Source organism: Annulohypoxylon truncatum (assembly GCF_022578515.1).
Source record: "Annulohypoxylon truncatum strain CBS 140777 unplaced genomic scaffold F4807scaffold_2, whole genome shotgun sequence".
Lineage (NCBI taxonomy): Eukaryota > Fungi > Ascomycota > Sordariomycetes > Xylariales > Hypoxylaceae > Annulohypoxylon > Annulohypoxylon truncatum.
In genome coordinates this window covers 216,679-234,801 of record NW_025953788.1, presented here as the reverse complement: position 1 = coordinate 234,801, position 18,123 = coordinate 216,679, and the positions used below count along the sequence as shown (strand labels likewise).

At 49.4% G+C, this 18,123-nt stretch overlaps 7 protein-coding genes across 7 annotated transcripts; 3 read left to right on the top strand and 4 right to left on the bottom strand.

Moving 5' to 3' along the window:
- Nucleotides 1-25: 25 nt before the first annotated feature.
- On the bottom strand, nucleotides 26-1,551 carry F4807DRAFT_406527 (RNA polymerase Rpb4). The gene is made up of 3 exons (XM_047996302.1): nucleotides 1,111-1,551; nucleotides 874-1,001; nucleotides 26-789 (listed from the first exon to the last, which is right to left on the bottom strand). The coding sequence occupies exons 1-3, from the start codon at nucleotides 1,293-1,295 to the stop codon at nucleotides 668-670; spliced, it is 435 nt and encodes a 144-aa protein (XP_047858587.1). The 5' UTR covers nucleotides 1,296-1,551; the 3' UTR covers nucleotides 26-667.
- F4807DRAFT_455706 (sybindin-like family protein) lies at nucleotides 1,462-2,531 on the top strand (the record flags this gene model as incomplete). The annotated part of the gene is made up of 3 exons (XM_048000764.1): nucleotides 1,462-1,493; nucleotides 1,960-2,082; nucleotides 2,171-2,531. 3 exons carry the CDS (start codon nucleotides 1,462-1,464, stop codon nucleotides 2,529-2,531), a joined length of 516 nt encoding a protein of 171 aa, XP_047858586.1.
- A 332-nt stretch (nucleotides 2,532-2,863) lies between these two features.
- On the bottom strand, nucleotides 2,864-4,084 carry F4807DRAFT_468064 (von Willebrand factor type A domain-containing protein; the record flags this gene model as incomplete). Its single annotated transcript, XM_048002565.1, has 2 exons — nucleotides 3,537-4,084; nucleotides 2,864-3,460 (listed from the first exon to the last, which is right to left on the bottom strand). The coding sequence occupies exons 1-2, from the start codon at nucleotides 3,825-3,827 to the stop codon at nucleotides 2,864-2,866; spliced, it is 888 nt and encodes a 295-aa protein (XP_047858585.1). The 5' UTR covers nucleotides 3,828-4,084.
- A 346-nt stretch (nucleotides 4,085-4,430) lies between these two features.
- On the top strand, nucleotides 4,431-5,628 carry F4807DRAFT_455704 (Borealin N terminal-domain-containing protein; the record flags this gene model as incomplete). The annotated part of the gene is made up of 3 exons (XM_048000763.1): nucleotides 4,431-4,602; nucleotides 4,663-4,951; nucleotides 5,001-5,628. 3 exons carry the CDS (start codon nucleotides 4,431-4,433, stop codon nucleotides 5,626-5,628), a joined length of 1,089 nt encoding a protein of 362 aa, XP_047858584.1.
- A 115-nt stretch (nucleotides 5,629-5,743) lies between these two features.
- F4807DRAFT_112807 (translation machinery-associated protein 22) lies at nucleotides 5,744-7,077 on the bottom strand. The gene is made up of 4 exons (XM_047992785.1): nucleotides 6,759-7,077; nucleotides 6,617-6,636; nucleotides 6,394-6,481; nucleotides 5,744-6,277 (listed from the first exon to the last, which is right to left on the bottom strand). Exons 1-4 carry the CDS (start codon nucleotides 6,823-6,825, stop codon nucleotides 5,859-5,861), a joined length of 594 nt encoding a protein of 197 aa, XP_047858583.1. The 5' UTR covers nucleotides 6,826-7,077; the 3' UTR covers nucleotides 5,744-5,858.
- A 1,434-nt stretch (nucleotides 7,078-8,511) lies between these two features.
- F4807DRAFT_113070 (uncharacterized protein) lies at nucleotides 8,512-12,212 on the top strand. The gene has a single exon (XM_047992787.1). It carries the CDS (start codon nucleotides 8,774-8,776, stop codon nucleotides 11,771-11,773), a length of 3,000 nt encoding a protein of 999 aa, XP_047858582.1. The 5' UTR covers nucleotides 8,512-8,773; the 3' UTR covers nucleotides 11,774-12,212.
- Nucleotides 12,213-13,398: 1,186 nt separating this feature from the next.
- On the bottom strand, nucleotides 13,399-17,830 carry F4807DRAFT_112801 (uncharacterized protein). Its single transcript, XM_047992784.1, has 5 exons — nucleotides 17,334-17,830; nucleotides 17,158-17,253; nucleotides 16,450-17,093; nucleotides 16,277-16,400; nucleotides 13,399-16,213 (listed from the first exon to the last, which is right to left on the bottom strand). Exons 1-5 carry the CDS (start codon nucleotides 17,581-17,583, stop codon nucleotides 13,809-13,811), a joined length of 3,519 nt encoding a protein of 1,172 aa, XP_047858581.1. The 5' UTR covers nucleotides 17,584-17,830; the 3' UTR covers nucleotides 13,399-13,808.
- Nucleotides 17,831-18,123: the final 293 nt, after the last annotated feature.

Sequence of the window (18,123 nt, the reverse complement as noted above, 5' to 3'; positions counted from 1 at the left end):
GAAGATGAGGGATGGTTTGTGGGGGAATTTGACTGAGCTGGTTGAAATGAAGGAGGATAGTTTGGTGATTCAGTCAGTCGCTGGAGTTGGAGGAATATCATGGCGATACCCTTCACCACGTCAACTCTGCTCATGAGTTTTGTTACGCTGCATCCTATATACCAGTCGCTCAAGATTAGCGGCTGAAAGTTGCAAATTTAGCTTATAAGTGATTTATATAAAAGAAATCGCATTTTGCACCAACCAGTGTTCCTCCCTAATGTAGGCAATAGAGCTGTGACTGGGCTCGTACTTTGAGTACCCTAAATGCCACCTTACGAAAACCAGCAAGACTTCCTAAGACAAGGATCCCGGATACTTGTGAGGGAAATAATCAAATGCCATTTTTGCGTCTGCCTTTATCTGCCGATCTTATGGGGGTATAGAAGAACACCAAAGGGAAACAGAAGTCTTTTCCTATCCTACGCCGTCCATGTGCAATTACCAGTCCTCTGGTCTAGTTGAAATGAAACGCCTCAAAGGAAATCTGTATTATTCCACCCTGAATTGAAAACCCATCATCACCACTTCTCACTCCCGTCGTAGGTCCGTTCTATTGCTATGGTCTTGATCTGACGAATCGTGGAGAATCGCGGAGGTGGGATATCTAAAAGCCCCGTCGATAGGATTACCGGGGCATTAACTTGTAGATCTCGTCGAGCATCTCTTGGAGTTCCTCGTCGGAGATCTTGTTCTGCAGCGAAGGGATGAGGTACTTGGCTTCCTCAGCTGTCTCGCAACAGAGTGATCCTAAGACGCGTGACTCTCGTGTTAGCTACCCATAACTAATACCAATGGCTAGCATATATATATCGTAAATGTGGAAATGCATACCAAGTTGTGCTCGCTCGAACTTGTGCAGCTTGGGATACGAGCTCAAGAGACGCTCAACAGCTTCAACGCTTTCCTTCTTCTTGAAGCGCGCGAACGTGTCCAGATAGTCAATAGTCTTAATAAGCATACTGAAGAACGCGAAGTTAGCATATTTCTCCATGAACAGACCAGCACGCTCTTTCTCCTTTATTCATCACCATCGTTTATCGAAGAGGAATCAAAGGGCGAAATGCGTACTCTGTCTCATTCACGTTCTTGCGATCATTGCGACGTTTGGCCACGAGGGCATTGATGACTAGAGCAGCTTCGGACAACGTGAGGGTATCGACACCCTCGAACTCCCCGAGCTTGAGAACGGTGGTGGCCTCTTCGGCACCAGGAGGCTCTGGCCTCGATCGTGACGTGGGTGCGTGGTGAGACATCGTCAAGCTTGACCGATTGACCCTGTGCGATAGCAATCGCACGAGGATAAAGAATTGATTGAGATATCAAGAGAGATTTGTACTTGGTAATGCCGATAATTGGTAATTGTTGATTTGTGTCTTGGTTGTCGCAAAACAACGACGCGGTGATGCGGCGGGTTGGAAAATGGAACTGCGAAAATGCGACAGGAAAGAAAGGTAAGTCAGCTTGTTAGACATGCGGCTGCCTGTGATGGACAAGGTTGCACAAGCTTTGCATGGGCATGTTGTGAATTGTGGGGATTTGGGGGAACAATCAGACAATGAAGCTTTTGTAAAAATCCACTAACCAATTATCGTAATGAGCTAGTATTTTCCTGGATAAACTTCGGCGTTTTGACTACGTAAGGGCCAAGGTTCAAAGCGTGGATTCATAAAGACCACCTGCAGCGCTGGACTTAGGTATACTTAGGTACCTATTGTGTGCTAAGAAATATTACATTGAGTTAAAGGTATCAATAACCGATATCTTGATGAGAAATGAACAGGGAAATATTATCTCCTGAAATTCTTGATACACCACGCCCATCCACGAATAAGATCACACCATAATCATAACCTATTTCCACACAATGTAAGCATGAAGCAGTCAGAATATATGCACCAGGTACTAACCCTCATATAGGGGCGTCTTGGCTCTCATCGTGATCAACAAGGCTGGAGGTCTTATCTATAACAGGACCTTTGGAGATGGCCTCAACCAGCTTAATACAAATGACTACCTCGTTCTTGCTGGGACCTTTCACGGGTGAGACTCACTCCATTGTCTCGTTCCTAAAATCTCACTGGCTCTTACCATGAGGCTGCATGCTCATCTCATCTTATAATGATAACAGAGTCCACGCCATTACAGCACGGCTCAACCCACTCAAGGGAATAATGAACTCTCAACAGCAAGTAGCTGTCACTGCGGGTGGCGTACCGATACCGACCAGGCCAGAGCCACCGTCCGGCCTCGAGGTGCTAGAGTCCGAGAACTTTCGGCTGCAATGCTTCAACACTTTGACCGGCACTAAGTTCCTGCTGTTTACCGACACAATGCAGACTAACGTGGATTTGACCATTCGTAAAATCTACGACCTGTACTCCGACTACGTCATGAAGAATCCCTTCTACCAACTCGAGATGCCTATTCGTTGTGAGACCTTCGATAGGAAGTTACATTCTTACATAAGGGAGATCAATAGCTCTAGATAGAAGGGAAGGGTATCCAGGTTATTCGATAAATGTTTATTATGAGCTCGTCACCAGGAACGGAGGAAATCCTGTCACCTTGATATGGCGGGATCATGAACTAGCTATGTAGGGTTGGAGGACTGCATCATCGCATGGCGTTTGGAGTTAAGAGACTTGGTTTTAATATGGCAAGGCAACAACCCTACTTCTTGATAGAAGAAACTGCGCTGCCTTGCAAGAATGTCATTGCCATTTCCCCCTTAATTCGCCGCTAGTCTATCATTACTGTACAAGCCCAACTCCGAAATCCCATGTTGATGAGAATAGAGTTAACAGCACGTAGATGAACACATCTAAGACGTGTCCATTTTATCGTCGTCGCCTTTCTTGTTGTCCTTGGAAGATCCGCTTCCACTAGGCTCTCCCTGCTCGTTTAGCAAGGGCTGGTTCTCACCCTCTTCCTGGATGCCCTCCAAATTCGTCTTTGAGGCAGCCTCTTCGTTTTCCCTGGCCTGCTTGGCCTGTCTGGCATTTTCTTCCTCCATACTCATGCGCAATGCGAGGGCCAATTCCGGATCCGCGCTAGGGTCGAAGTCGAAATCGCCGAAGTCACCACCGCCTTCGGCCATGCCACCTGAACCACCAGCAGCGCCTTCGCCAAGTAGAATAGGTGTAGTAATGAGCTGGTCGCTTAGAAGTTTTCCACTAGGTGGTATAACAACAAGGTGTGAGTTCTCGTTAGTCTTAACCGCATTGTTGAAAGCCTCGAGCTTCTTCTGTACGTCATCGTCATCTAGATCGCCGAATAGGACGAAGTCGATATCGATGTTGCCCTTCTTCATCTTCTTAGCTAAAGAAACAAGCTTCTTTTCGTCATCGGCCACTGGAGAGCACACGAAAACGATGATGCGCTGACGTTGAGACTTGTTTTGTCGATGCTTGAGTGCTAGCTATTAGGTAAAAGAATCATATCATTAGCCTGAGCGCCCTTTCTACCGCATTCTTGAACATGAAGTTTAAACATACACTAGCGATTTGGATACCGGTTGCGAGATGGGAAGAGCCCGAGATCTTCTTCTTCGTTCGGTGCAGGCCATCGAGCAACTTGCCTCGTTCCGTTGTCAAAGTCGACAGGACCTCGGGCCCCTTGCCACCCATGCTCATCAAACCAACGGAAGACTCTGGGTTGGACTGGGTGATACTCTCGAACATGATATTTATAGCATCGGCTTGGGCGTCGAATCGCGACGGTTGGTAATCTCCATTTCGGCTGCTTTCGCTGTTGTCCACAACTATCATCACTGCTTGCAACGGCATCTTGGCGATGTTTCTGCGTTGGGACTATTTCGTAGGTGATATGTGGAAATTAGGATGTTGACGGTCGTATGAGGCTGAGGGAAGAAATAAATTTGGGAACAGCTTTAAGGTTGTGGATTGGAAGTAATGAATTAAGGTGCAAGGTGCAAGGTGCAATTGCGATTGCTTAGAATCGGAGTTTGAGCTCTACTAACAGATAAACGTCAGGCAGGTGCAGCCTGGGTAGGTACAAGGTACATACTACATACATAGTAAGTGTTTATGATGGTGCTAACGTCCATGATCCGTACCTAATGCAGTTAGTTGCAGTTGAGCTTGGAGCTTATGTGCTTTACCGCCATTACTGTTTTTAGGCATTAGAACCCCACCATTATCTGGATCGGCCAATTGAATCACCCGCAACCTTCAGGAACCTGTATTCTCTATCTTTCCCAGGTTTGTTTACTTGCACAATCTTTAGTTTCATCAACACCATTCCTGCATTGTACTCCATAGTACCCCATATTCAAAAAGGCACTACAAGACGAACGCGTTGAGTCTTAAAATTCACCACTTATTCTCCTATCCAACACTGAACCAAGTTAAATACAAATACCTAACAACATGGCACCTGTTAAGGCGACGCGAAAGCGCAAGTCGAATCATTCAGTAAGCCCTATCGGTGACAAGATCTCCATGATGAAGCATAGCCCGCACCGAAGTCCTATTAAGAGGCGAAAGCTAGGCCTCACGCTTCAGCAGAAGCAGGCCATCATTGACAACTGCCGGCTGGAAGGTATGAACGCGACAAAAAACCTCTGTAAAACTACACGATACTAACTTACAATTAATGTAGTCACTGAACGTGCTCGACGACTACGAGCCCAATATAATGTGCAGGCGCAACAACTACGATCACGCGTCGAGATGCGCGTCAACCGAATTCCGACTGCTCTACGCAAGATGAAGATGGGAGAACTCCTGGCCAAATCCCTACAGCCACAACAACCCCCTCGCCCTCCTAAACCAACCAAGTCAACGTATGTAGCTCCGCCAGTTCCACCTAAGGACGGCAAATTACCCCAGCCTGTTACCCGCAAGCCAGTTCCCGCACGCGAAGCAGCAGTCGGACGAAAGCGCTTGAGGTAGGATTAAATTTCTGTCTGTTCCCACCGTCTAACTAACAACATGTAGTACGGAGATTTCATCCGATAAGGAGAATCGAAGCAATGCTGTTGAGAACCCCAAGAAGAGACTTCGTGGTGTCCCTGCTAAGGAGCCCGTACCCATTCAACCGGCTAACATCCTGTCGCCTACGTCTTCAAACACCAATACTCGAGCTGTCCCCCGCCAACGCCCTGCATCGCCTACGAAGCCAATGATAAGTAGACCCGCATCCCCTACAAAGGGCCCGCCCCCTAAGGCCCCGTCGAACCTCTTGTCGGGTATGGCAGATAAGGTCAGAGGAACTCGGCCTGCAGCGGGCGCACGCAAGGCTACAAACACATCTACGACAAGTTCGAACAACGGCCCAGCTACCACCCGCACGCGACAAGCTGCGGCAGTTTCTCGTCCACCAACTGCCGCCTCTACGCGTGGTCGGCGCAAGGCCAGTGCTGCAAGTGAGACAAGCAACGGAAGCGCAACAACTGTTGTCAAGAAGACAACTGCGTCAAGAGCTGCTAAGACCACTGCTCCTCCGGCTAAGCGAACAGTGATGAGCACAATCAAGTCAGCTACTACTAAGAAGCCTCCAGCGTCCAAAGCTACAACTGCACCCACAGGTACAGGCACTGGAAGAACGCTGAGAAAGAGAGCATAAGTCTCCAATGATCATAATGTGTAATTGAGGTTTGAGGTCTGGTTTTTGCATGGAGTTCAAGGTCGGTTGGCAAACAAGGATAATGGTGGTACGGTTGAATCGGGTCAATCAGGTCTCAGGTCACAATGAAAATCCTTGTGTTGTTTTTTCCTACTTCATGGATTGTGTCCTCCTGTCTCCCCTAATCTGCTATGTTAGGGTTCATGTGATTCCTTCGTGACATAACACGCTCAACCGGCAGCACTGGCGCCTTTCTTCTTCTTGTCATCTATTAACTCGATGTTGTCCTCCGGTATATCTTTATACTTCTCTAGCAGGAACTCCTCGATCTCGTCACTCACATCGCCCTGGACTACAATCTCTTCTCCACCGCTTGGTACCTTGGTCACCGAAGAGCCAGTGGCAAATTTCTTACCGAACTCTTTGGCAACTTTCTTCAGGTCCAATCCAAATGCCTCGAGGCCGGATACGGCAGTTACGTATTTGCGCTTGTTTCGCTCGACGCGCTTGATGGTTACAACGCTGTTGGCGATCTTGTCTGCCTGTTTCTGCTCCGCTTTTTCTGCCTGAGCGGCCTTCTTTTGGGCGTCCTTTGCGGCTCGTTTTTGGGCTTCGACGGATAGGGAGGCGGTGGCGGCTTCTAAGGCTTCTGTGGATGCGAGTTGGGCTGTATTAGTGTTGTATTCTAAGGACTAGGATTGAGAATTTGCAGATCCATATCTTTAGGAATTGGAAAGACAAGTCATGAAGAGAGATTCCACGTACCGGGAGACCATATCTGCTCGTATAAAGACGGGTAGGCCTTCTGTAGCCAGTCCTGGCATTTCTTAACGGTGCCGCCATATTCGCAGTACTACTTGCTTAGCAATTAGTCTTCCACTCATGTACTTTCGCGCCCATTCTCCACCAACAACTATTCGAACTCCAGTCGGCGAATTTGCAGGCTAGGGATGCATCGCATTATCTGAGATCAATGAATGAGTCGTACCTCTGGTGGTAAAGTGCATACTATGCCAATAGAAAAGATGCTGTTAGCTAAAGCTCTCTAACTCTGCCACTACCTCCTATAGAACACCCCCTGCCAGGCCGCTGGTGGGGACCTGGTCGTTGTTGTTTCTTGTTTGACTTACCGCCGCAGTAGATCACATGGCGACTCTGGGGCTCGCTGGGGGCTTCCGCCTGCTCTACGTCTGCCATTCCCTAGTAGTCAACGGAGATGTAGGGAAACAGGTGGTGTTTCGTAGTTCGATAGCTAGGGGAGTATCGTGTTGGCCGCTGTCAAAGAACTATGTATTTGCAGCGCGGGGTTGTTCGACGTGGGTTGGTGGGGTAGTTGCTTTATTGCAGCTTTGTACAAGCATGAACGTTCCACAGGCCCGCGAAGACGGCGCGAACCGAGAAAGACTTAAGGTACCTACTCACAAGCCACGGAGCACAGCCTCTTGATTTCATGTTGAGTTTACGCCACAGTACGTAGTTATCAGGACAGTTCTTTGGGAAGTGATTGAATTGATTTTGCTATGGCCATCGCTAACTTCAATGTTTCTCTATTACAACTCACCCCTTCTCATCAATCACATAGGTAATGGAAAATATCATGAAGCTTGATCTATCTTCATCTAATAATTGGTGGTCAAAATGTGTCGGCTTCTCATATATTTTAATCTATTGAACGCCTTGGGGTTACTTATACAACGTTCGAGGCCAACAATGGTCCCTAAATCCACTATCCTAACGGCTTCGGACATCGACCATTTATTCAATCATGGATGTCCGTAGTTTTTAGTATACAAATCAGACGCCTTCTCGGCGTCCCCTCTCATCTGCGCTACGCAAACCTGGTCACGTCTGTCGAACTACGTACGACTATGGCTGTCGATGGGTGACGGTCGGCCTTCTCGATCTGCATGTAGGTCTTACATGCATCTAGAGTCCTCCAGAACCGGTCTCATCTCCGCAGGCCTGGTGGCATTACATTGCTTCACGCATTGCATGTGTCGACGTGTTCTCTCAACATGTCGGATCAGTATCGATGAGAGGTAGCATGGCTGCAACAATCAAGACTCGAGAGCGTTAACACATCGGCAACCTGCATGATGCACGAAAGCAAACAATTGGTTTTAGTGTCCTACGATTGTCAAGGCCATCAAGTATTCTCTCAACCGATATAATATTCTAAGAAGGAAAATGCTTCTTTTCTAATCCCAGGGGTACGGTACATCGGTCCTATATGCCCATTCGAAGAGGGTCATCTGCTGTTATCGATTCTTGCCGCCATTTATTAAACAAAAGTCGGCTGGATTGACATGGAACTGCCCATGAATCACTTCTTATGACGTTTATCTAGCTTTTGTTCTCTCTTGTGTTCTGGAAGTTTGGTTTCGATGCACGATTCATCCCATCGTGGAATGCGAATCGTCCAATCACGGAGCGTCACAAATCGAAGAGGGCGGTTAAGCGCTCAGTTCAGCGTAACCTTACCTCATTGGCCTGGAAGCCTGCAATATATTCCCAATCAGACTTTTTCCCCGTCCACCTCTCCCGCGCGCCAGTCTCACTATTGGTCCCCATTGCGGAGTTTTCTAAAATTATACCACCGCCGACCGTCTGGCTATGAACCATGATTGGGTGTTAGAATCGGTAGCCCGACCGAAGACCAGTCTTCTTCGTCCTCTTCCGGCACCGCTATCACAAATTCATACCCAAACCGGCTCTAAGAGGTGGTGTGTATGGTCAATTCTGCAGTACGGAACCATGGCTATGCAACTTCTTGTTACTACCCGCCCATTAACATGGCAAACCACTGGCTTGGAAGCGCTGCCTTCTTCTCGATGAGACTATCCCCACGCGATAGCCGCTTGCCTTGCCCAAGGTAAGAGTCATAAAACTACTTGCTCCCGAGCACCTGGTAGGTCTCGTCTCCTTTACTCTCTTCTCTCAAGCTTCCTTGTGGTTGCCTCAGTTCATACTTCGCTTTCGTTGAACGAAGCGTTTCTGTCGTTAAAGCATTTTCTTCCACTGCCTTTGCTTTCAACGACGCCGGACGTCATATTTTAGGTCGTCTTACCGTTGCAACACCCAGAATAGCTGCGGTCTATTTTTCCTTCAGAATCTTACTTATTGCATATTTATATACACCACCAACATGCCTGAGCTAGTACTTTTACCGTCTAGCACGTACACACCTCCGTCCCCTTCGCTGGCACGAAGACCGGGGAGGTCACTTAATACAATAATGGAAGAGGAGCCGGAAGGGTCGCAAAGGTCGATGGCGTCGAGGGGTCGTAAAATACAAGCCAATTCATCCAACGAGAAAATCGTACAATGGTTATCACCACGAAGTGACCATTTCCCGACTCCGCGAGGATTTCACTTCCTATCAGCTCCAATACTACCTGAGTCACCGTCAACTGCTTCTGTGGACGAAAGCAATTCGCCGTCAATAACGTCCTCGGACCCCTGGAACCGAGAGAGCATAAGTACTGACGTGACAGAGTTTGACGATATCTACGAAATCTCAGACGAAGAAGACTCTCGACGGATTTCGAGGAAGTCTTCGATAAAGCGTCGGAACAGCTCCCGAAACACGATGCTAAAGCGAACCGCAACTCAATCTTCGGCCTCACACCGGGCTCTCCCGCCTCTAGTCATCCCGGCGCAACAAGAACAAAATGCCGAGAGCTTGTCAGGTAGGCCGGAATTCAAGAGACTGATGTCGCCTCTACCTCCTACGCCACCGGCCAAGGTTGAAATGTCACCAGCTGTGATCTCATTTTTACAGGCCCAACAATCTGAGGAGGTACCAACCATTTCCGCTCCACCGTCCCTTGATGGAAGTTTGAGCTCCGATCAAATGGCTGCTCTGTCTGCTCCGCCGACACCAGTCATTGGAGAGGAAGAAAGTACCACTAACACGGATTGGTCTGGAGTCCAGCTACAACCTGCTGCTCTGGCTACGCTACAAGCATTGTCGGGAAGCGAGGACTCTGAGGAAGAGTATCACCCAGAGCAGGTTATCGAAGTTACGGAAGAACGAAGACCGGAAATGTCGCAGCAAACACCGCGCCTGCTCACTTCCATGTCACGACCGATCCGTAGGGTATCAACTCAGCAGCCTTCCCTCAACGGTTTAACAAGACTTGAGATTCCTTCTCCCGGAGGTTTCTTCTCTGGTCTTTCTCCCCGCACGAGGCACACTTGGCACCTACCTACAATGACACCTGATGAGAATGCGCCTCCTACTTCGACTACTGCAGAACAGTTCTATCGTTGCCCGTGGAATGAGCCTACTCCTCAAGTCCCAACTCTGCCAAATGTTCCGGTTCTACCTCCTCCTCCACCACGACCTGAGCGCTTTGCTGCCACGCCTCTCCCATCAGTACCAGTTGAGCAATTCGTAGAAATCAGGGGCACAATGTCGGATGGCATTCCAACCGCAAGGCCAGCTGTATTAGAACAGGTTCTTGAGGCAAGGGGTGATCTTACCGAAGAAGTAATCACAGCGCGACGCATTGAGCCAAGAAACCCCTTAGTCTCCCCTACCGCTTTCTATGAGCCGTCAAGCCCTCACGAGGATATTACTGCCACGGAAATTGTAACCACCTACGATCCTGAATATGCCAAGAAGCAACAAGAAGCTGCCCTGTCCAACCTGGACCGGACAGAATTGTGGCTCATGGCGCAAAAGGCCTATCTGCAGGGCATTCTTCCAGAGGAAGAAGTCAAACCAACAGTTGACCCTAAACCAGAGACGCATGACATCCATGTCGAAGAAGAGCCACAGACAAAAGAACCCGAACCTGAGGTGGCATCCCCATCGCAGAGGAAGAAGATGGTTCGCTTCTCCGAAGTTGTAGTCGAGACTGATATCCCAAGGACCTTACCGCCCAAGCTTGCACGGCAAGAATCGGCCTACTATCGTGCTTTTCAGGACTATATCATTAGGTCCCGCAATCATGATCCCTTCGTCCATCGTCTTCCTCGCTTTGAGGCCTTGCAGGCTCAGCGCGTCTCTCTACGCGAAACTCATCGTAACCAGCTTCTTGGAAAGTACCAATTATCTGTGATGCCTCAGTCAGCTAAAAAGCGGATGAGTGCCAACGTAGCCCGTGGTGACGACATTCTCGTCGATGACCCCGAGAAACTGAAGCGGGAGAAGGAACACGAAGCACTAACTCAAATGTCCATGGCAAACTGGCACGTCGGCGCAATCAAGGCTTTGAACGGTGGACGTCTATTTTCCGCTCCTATTGCCAAGCGTCTCGCCCGCCTCTCCCGCATTGGCGGCGCCAAAGACCGGGCGCGTATCCTGGACCTAGGCGGTCAGGCTGCTTGCGGCTGGGCTTGGCACTGCGCTATCACGTACCCCAACACTAAAGTGTACACGGTGACAACCAAGGCGATCCGACAGTTATCCAACTCGAACATCCGAGGCCCGCCCAACCATCGACAGGTCGCAGTAGAGAGACTCACGAAGCTGCCATTCCCCGACGGTCACTTTGACCTAGTGTCAGCGCGCGAGCTACATTCAATTCTCAAGTTCATCGGCGAGAACGGCGAAGATGAGTGGGATAGCTGCTTAAGCGAGTGCATGCGCGTGCTTAAGCCCGGTGGGTACCTCGATTTCTCGATCCTCGACTCGGACATCACCAACGCGGGCCCACTTGGCCTCGCCAAGTCCGTCGAATTTGGGTTTGCCCTGAAAACCCTCGGCTACGACTCGTCCCCAACCCGGATGTTTATCAGCCGTCTTAACCGCGCTGGTTTCGAAGGCGTGCGCCGCGCGTGGGTGTGTCTCCCTATGGGACCGGACCCCGCCGTCCGACGTAACCGCAGAGTAGTGTGTGACAGCTTTACGGGAGTAGAGCGTCCGCTCGACCTTGAGGCCATGGTGTGCGGCAGCACGGAGGCGGCGGCCTCAGTTACGGGCCTAGCAGGGAGCTGGGCGTGGGAGAGGTGGCTGTTGAGATGTGAGACGGAGAAGGTGGCGAGTGAAGAACGTCTCGGATTCTTCGAGGTGGAAGCGGAGAGAGAGAAGGCGAGCAAGTGCCTCGATGGCGTGCATGAGGTTATTGAGGAGGGGAGGAAAGTTGGCGCCGGGTTTAGGTGCTTGAACGGATATGCTAGGAAGCCTACCGAATGTTAGGTTGGCCAATCCACTACTAAGGGTAAATAAAGGGTTACGGGCTGTTAATGGGGGAGTATAATCGATCTTTATAAGATTAGGAAGGGGATTCTCTTATGTGTAATGCGGTTGGGTTACGGGTATGTGTGTACGCATGGACGTATGCATGGATATGAGGTGCGTGTATGGCTGGTGATGATACCCCGTTCGGAAATTGGGAGGGAAAATATATACTAGAGAATGGGATATCTTCCGCTAAGCATGAGTACTTGTGTAAAATGTAAGATTGGTTTAACGTATTTGGTTTGATTCGTGTTGATTTTGTCTTTGGATGTCAGTATCTTATGTATGGCGCGTATATGTAGGTGATCCCAAAAGTTATATACCACCTCCTTATCGCTCCCTTCTCACATATGGTAGACATTTCTCCCCCTCAGTCTGAAATATATTGACATCCACTATAATCACTTCAGTTGAGTAGCATGAGAGACTTCAAAGGCAATATCATATATTTTCATCTTCAATAAGCCTCCTATTTTCTCACTTGTCCTCAAAGGCAGCGCTATTGAAGAGGACACAGGGTTCCCATACACAATAGCATTAATAGATATGTCAGACTTAGTACTTGACAAGTAAATAACGGTCATCTGGGTATCATTTAATATCTCATATGTTCTTCTATCCGGGCTACGATAATACTCGTCCCTCGAAACTACCTTCCGCATTCAAATATAGCCAGCAAAGCCAAGGCCTCGAACAGATAGGACATGCTGGACATGCTAGCTTGAAACCTCCACTATAGAGTAGAGCACGGATGGGGTCGTCCATCTGCAATGGCAATCGTAATATAACGAAACCTAGTATCCCCGCACGGTTAGTCCTATATTGCATCACATCGTGATGCCCCATGCTAGCCACGTACTAGAGAAGGTGTCTTTCAACCCAAATGTCCCAACCACGTTGACTTATATTACTAAACAGCGATACGCGACAGGACCATCACCGCCCAGCCCTATTCCTACCCGTTCTTCCAACGACAACAAGACGTACGTTCTAGCGGAGTTATCAAGCCACGTGCGTAGGAACGGGCTCCCATCCATAGAGCGGTACCTGGTCCCAATGTACCCTATACACAGGCCCGATGGGATGTATAGTGAAGACGGGGGGGTAGGGGTGGAGGCGAAGGAGCCGAAGCCAGACGGAAGGATTTTCGCTAGTATCGCGAAATGCCGATAGTCCTACGCCTCCCGCTCCTAGCAGCAGCCTGGGCTCGGTAGATGGGACTGCTGCGCCGCAAATGCGAATATCGAGAGCCGATCCGAGGTATGCATGAATATAGGTATAAATATATGTAGGTAGATATGTATGCGGAAGCATGCGAGTGCCGCTCTCGCAATCCCCATATGAGACTAGGTAGCTTGCATACTATTGCCGCAGAAGTATAATAACAACTGCAGACCTCGGCCCTAGAGCCTTGCATGTACCTTGCACAGGGAGGAATCCTTCAGGTACGGAAGAACATCGTTGGAATATTTGCCTAGGTATGTGTAGGTAGATATGATACTATAATGGCGTTATTATAGTCTGACATGTAGATAATTACTCGAGTGCCTCGGTGTCGATATTCATGACACGACTAATCCAGATACACTACTCGTTCTCATAAAAGGACACGCTTAGACTAGATCCCAAGCTAAATTCCCGATAAGATTCCATACCCTAACTTGGAAACGAAAGGGTCCTGCATCTCGCTAAGCACAGAATCCTTCCCAAAGTTCTCCGACCTCTGGGCCTCGGCTTCATCCTCGTCGATCATTACCACCAACGAACTCGATAGTTAGACGAACAAGCCTGTCATCGCGGTCCTCACACCCAATTGGTCACTGCTGTCGTAGGGCGTGTAAGCCTATGTCGTTCAAGTTCTTGATATGCGTTCCAAGTTTGTATACACGAATACAACGGTCGCTCTCGTAGCACCATGATATCTTCCAAACTCCTTCTCATTTCTTTCGTTCCATCGTATATACACTACCCATATATTTTCACATTCCTAATCCTAATCCCTGTCCGAGTCCAGATCCATCTTGTCCCCTCGTGTCGGCGATATCGATATCGCTTTGGAGGAAGAGGCGTCCATCGCCCCCTTTGATTCAGCCCTACTTTTTTCGTCGGAATCCTCTACCGCAACGACGATGTTCCGTTCGTCGTTCTTTTGAGGCGTCGAAACCCTGTCTTTCAGAGCCTTCGGCGTTGTAGGGACGATAACGTTTAGAACGCAATCGTCCAAGTGTTCGTAGAACTCCTGCGCCGTTGAGAACCGTGTTTGGCAGATAGAGCACTTAGCATCGCCACCATTCCGAGAACTGTTCCCGGTGATGATCATCTTTCGGCTGTTAGGAGGAGTCTGCTCAACATTATGTACGGCTGTCAAGTGCCGCTTAAACACATCGGCTCTGTTGAAAGCCTTTTCATATGCCGTCCCTGGCCCTGGACAGAAAGGACAGACCATCGTGCCCTTGTAGTGTGTCAACGCATGTCTGTTCTTGTCGTACTTACGGGCGAACCCTTTTGTGTGATATTCGCAGCTTTCTATCGGACACTTCTCAGGCCGCTCCTCTTGATGTGTCAGCATATGTGCTGCTAAATCTTTGAATACCCGACCGCAGTCCGGATGGGGACATCGATTTCTGTTGTCCTCGGCCTTCGGTATGACTGGGCTACTATGTGCAGTGCTATCCAAAGACGGCGCTATTGAAGGTGCTAGTAATGGTCCTTGTGGTGGCGCAGGCGCAAGTCGTGGAGCTTCCAAGAAAGACGACTGTCGAGGCAACGCGTAATCTTCCATCATTCGTACGTCGTTATCTTCTTCTCCGCTCGATGTGTCGTTCTCGTTAATGTCAATCGACTGCCGTACTTCGCGCATCCAATCCTTCAAAACAGTCATTGGAGGCCAATCGCCACTAGCTTTGCCACTCCTGTGTGGGTGGAAATGTGCCCGCCGTAGGTGAGCTGCCGCATTGTAATAAGCACCGTATCGTTTCTGCGTAACGCAAGCTTTGCACTTCGAAAGCGGTATTACGGGTGCTGGACTGTTAGGACTTGCGTTCTGAGGTTCCGTACAAACCCATCTCTTAACCAAAGAGGCGTGCTTAGCATCATTGTGCCTTCGAAGTTCGTGTTCGCCACGGAACCCCTCGGGGTATTCATTGCATTTGGTACAAAATACGCGCCGAAGCGGTGGCCGTTGGTAAGAAGTCCTTAGTTTTGAAGGAGAGCTAAGTCCTCTCGCGATTGCGCGCGAAAAAACAGGATTCTCTCCTACAGTATGCCGCCTTCCAGGTTCGGGAGTTTCTATCGCATATGTTGCAGGCAGCATTTCCTGATCGCTTCGATTTGCCCATGGGTCAATTGGACGCCATTGGAAAACGGGTTTTCGAACATCCGCAGCTTGGCCCATGAGGGAAGGCTGCTGGTACGAGACGTGCCGATAAATGGGTGTCCGTTGTCTAAAGAAGCCATTAAATCCGGCATTACCATCTAGATAGCCGCTCCCGAGCCCAAGGAGGAATTCCCTAGACGAGCGGATACCTAATGCAAGCCAGTCATCCTTTCGAATAGCCGCAACAGTATTAGCAAATAACGCGCGATCGTTCCCATCTAATTCCTGGGCAGGGTCGTCAAGTATCATCGGCGTAGACCAGGCGAATACGCTTACCAACGCCTTATAAACGCTGTGCATAGCGGTGGCGCCCGCGGACATGGGGAAACCGGCTTGGGCTTGAGGAGTAAGGGTTCGTGACGGCGTGGAAATCAGGTCGGCCAAGATCGTTCTCACAATACTAAATATACAAAGGGAAACGAAAACAGCCAGCCAGCTCTTTGGATCCGAAATGACTCTTCGCATAGTCGTACTCTCGAAAGATTGCAAGAATTGAACCATGCAATTGTAAATTAGTCGGTTTCGCCCTTCGTAGTCTATATCGTCGGGCGAGTTTTGGGCGCTCGTTACATTCGTTAAGTTGACCTCGGTTCGTATCGATGGTTCGGGCTGCTGTAAGTCATAGAATAGTATCTCCCTTAGAAGTAATTTCGCCCGATGAAGCACAGGATAAGTCACAGCTTCTAGTTCCCGACTCTCTGACATAAAGCCCGTCAATCTGAAGAGCTCCCAGAATTGAAAGGGGACTCCTTCGGCGTTCCAACTTGCTGCTAAGACTTTCAGTACAGGCGGCGGTTTATCTTTGGGGTCTTTCGAATAGTTCGCTAGAGTAGGATTGGGCATTGGCAACGACGCTAGATCTTCAGTCCACCAGAAGCCGTCATCAAAATCTAGATGTGACTTCACCATATCAGACATGGTCTGGGTCACTAAATAAGTACGTTCGAGATATTCGTTCATATTACGCCGCCTGGCTAGGGGTGAAGTGACAGGCGTGTGCACTTGTCTCGGTGATAGAGCTTCTGCTTAGGACGTGAGTACTCTATTCTAAATCAACTAACTGATACAGAAAGACGGGGACATACCTGGTAGCATATAATCAGCCAGCGCGACCAGCGGGCCACGATGGCAACCAAGCACGCTCCAGAATTCATCATTAGCAGAGTTTGGCGGTTCGGCGCAGAACGCACAGTCGTCTTTCGAATCGCACTAATGAGAGTAAGTGACAGTCCGGTCTACAAGAAGTGAGTTTTCATACCGGCTTCGCCTGAACTTTACAGCGGAGACATGGCCCGGCGTCGCGTGGCAACCTAAGTTCACCTATTGATTCAAGCCTTCCGTGCCCGACTCTGCTTCGCTTCAGGGGCGGAAGCAAAGAGTCGGGCTCAGAATCGACCGATCCCCTGGGTTGGGGAGGAATTTCATTCGCGAAAGGATACCCAATCGTCGATTCACGTCGGTCTCTCGGCTGATTGGCAGTGGCTAGTGGGAGCAGAGATGGAGGGACAGAAAGCCGTGGCAAAGCAGCTGGAGAGCTTCGGTTTATATGGTCGGTGCCGAATAGTCGCGACGACGCTTGGTCTGAGAAGGTAATTGGGGGAATAGTGCCCACCGAAAGACCCGAGTCTCTCTTCGGAGGGCCGGCATGTTGCTTTATATGTTCGTCCCGATCTTCGGGGTTAGAAAAACCATATATATAATACACGCATCGGTCATCCCAACATTTAAAGGAAGCCTGACGTCTAGAAATCAAAGGTATTGTCTCTCTCATCCTCCATCCCCGGAATATGGGGTCATAAAATGAGATGTTCTTATCCAGCCAAGCATCGTAGCCGGACGGCGCATCATCCTGGCCGTACAACTTCAAGGAATGCAAGAATTGCCCGTCATGAAGGTCTAAACCTATTTTTGCGACAGGGCATACGTTAGGCAAGGGATGGATATACGAGATGGCTTAACTACATACCTTGGTCGATCAAAAAGCTCTCGATGCATTCGCATTTATACTGCAGGGCGCGGGCATCCTCGACTTCAGATAATATTGGAACGGTCCCTGGCAGGTCTTGGATTACATATATCAGAATTCCGTCCAACAGCAAAACGTCGCACTACGCGATTAAGACTAAAATGGAGGCAACTCACTTTGATTCTTCACATAAGCCTCCAGTGCTCTGAGCTTCCGACGGAGCATGTCCAGCTCGAGCTTACTGTTAGGAAGATATTTGGCTGGAAGTAGAGCTGCTAGTTTCGCCTGGATTTCAGCTTGCTGCTCGAACAGCTGTCTAATCGTGGGGTCCAAAGACGGGTCAAAACCGGGTGCGACTTGAGATTCCCGACCCTCGAGCAGGGAGCCGCGACGGTCGAGTCGAGGCTCTAACGAGTCGGCGGCCATTGCTCCTCCTCCTTTTGCGCCTTGCGCCAAAATCCTGGGTCGGGGGACGGGAAATCTTCCGAAGTTATTAAATTCCTCCCTTGTTTTTCTACCCTCCTCCTTTTTATAGATCCTGGGCCTTCGCCGCGCATATATATATAATACGGACCGGCGACTGTGCCGCAGAAAGCGGGCGGGAGAGACTAGGGCTGGGCCGCTCTCCGCCTCGTCCTGCTCACTCTTCTTACTGGCTCTCGCTCGCGCGCAGACTCACTTCCCGCTTGCGCGCGTGACTTGGCGGTACACATCAACTGCGGTTTATGAGGGACGAAGAATCAATCATAAACATAAACAAGATGTTCATGACGGAAACGTCGGCCGAAGGGTGGAAGGGTTAAGAGAAGGAAAAAAAGTTAATGACTGCGCCTCGTGACGAAATGAGCCAATAGCATCAGCAAATTTTAAAGATTGGCTGCAGGACGCCTATCGGAGAGACTACGTTCGCGAGGGGTGTGGATGGTGAACTTTAGAAGAACATCTGGCCGACTTTTTTTTTTCTTC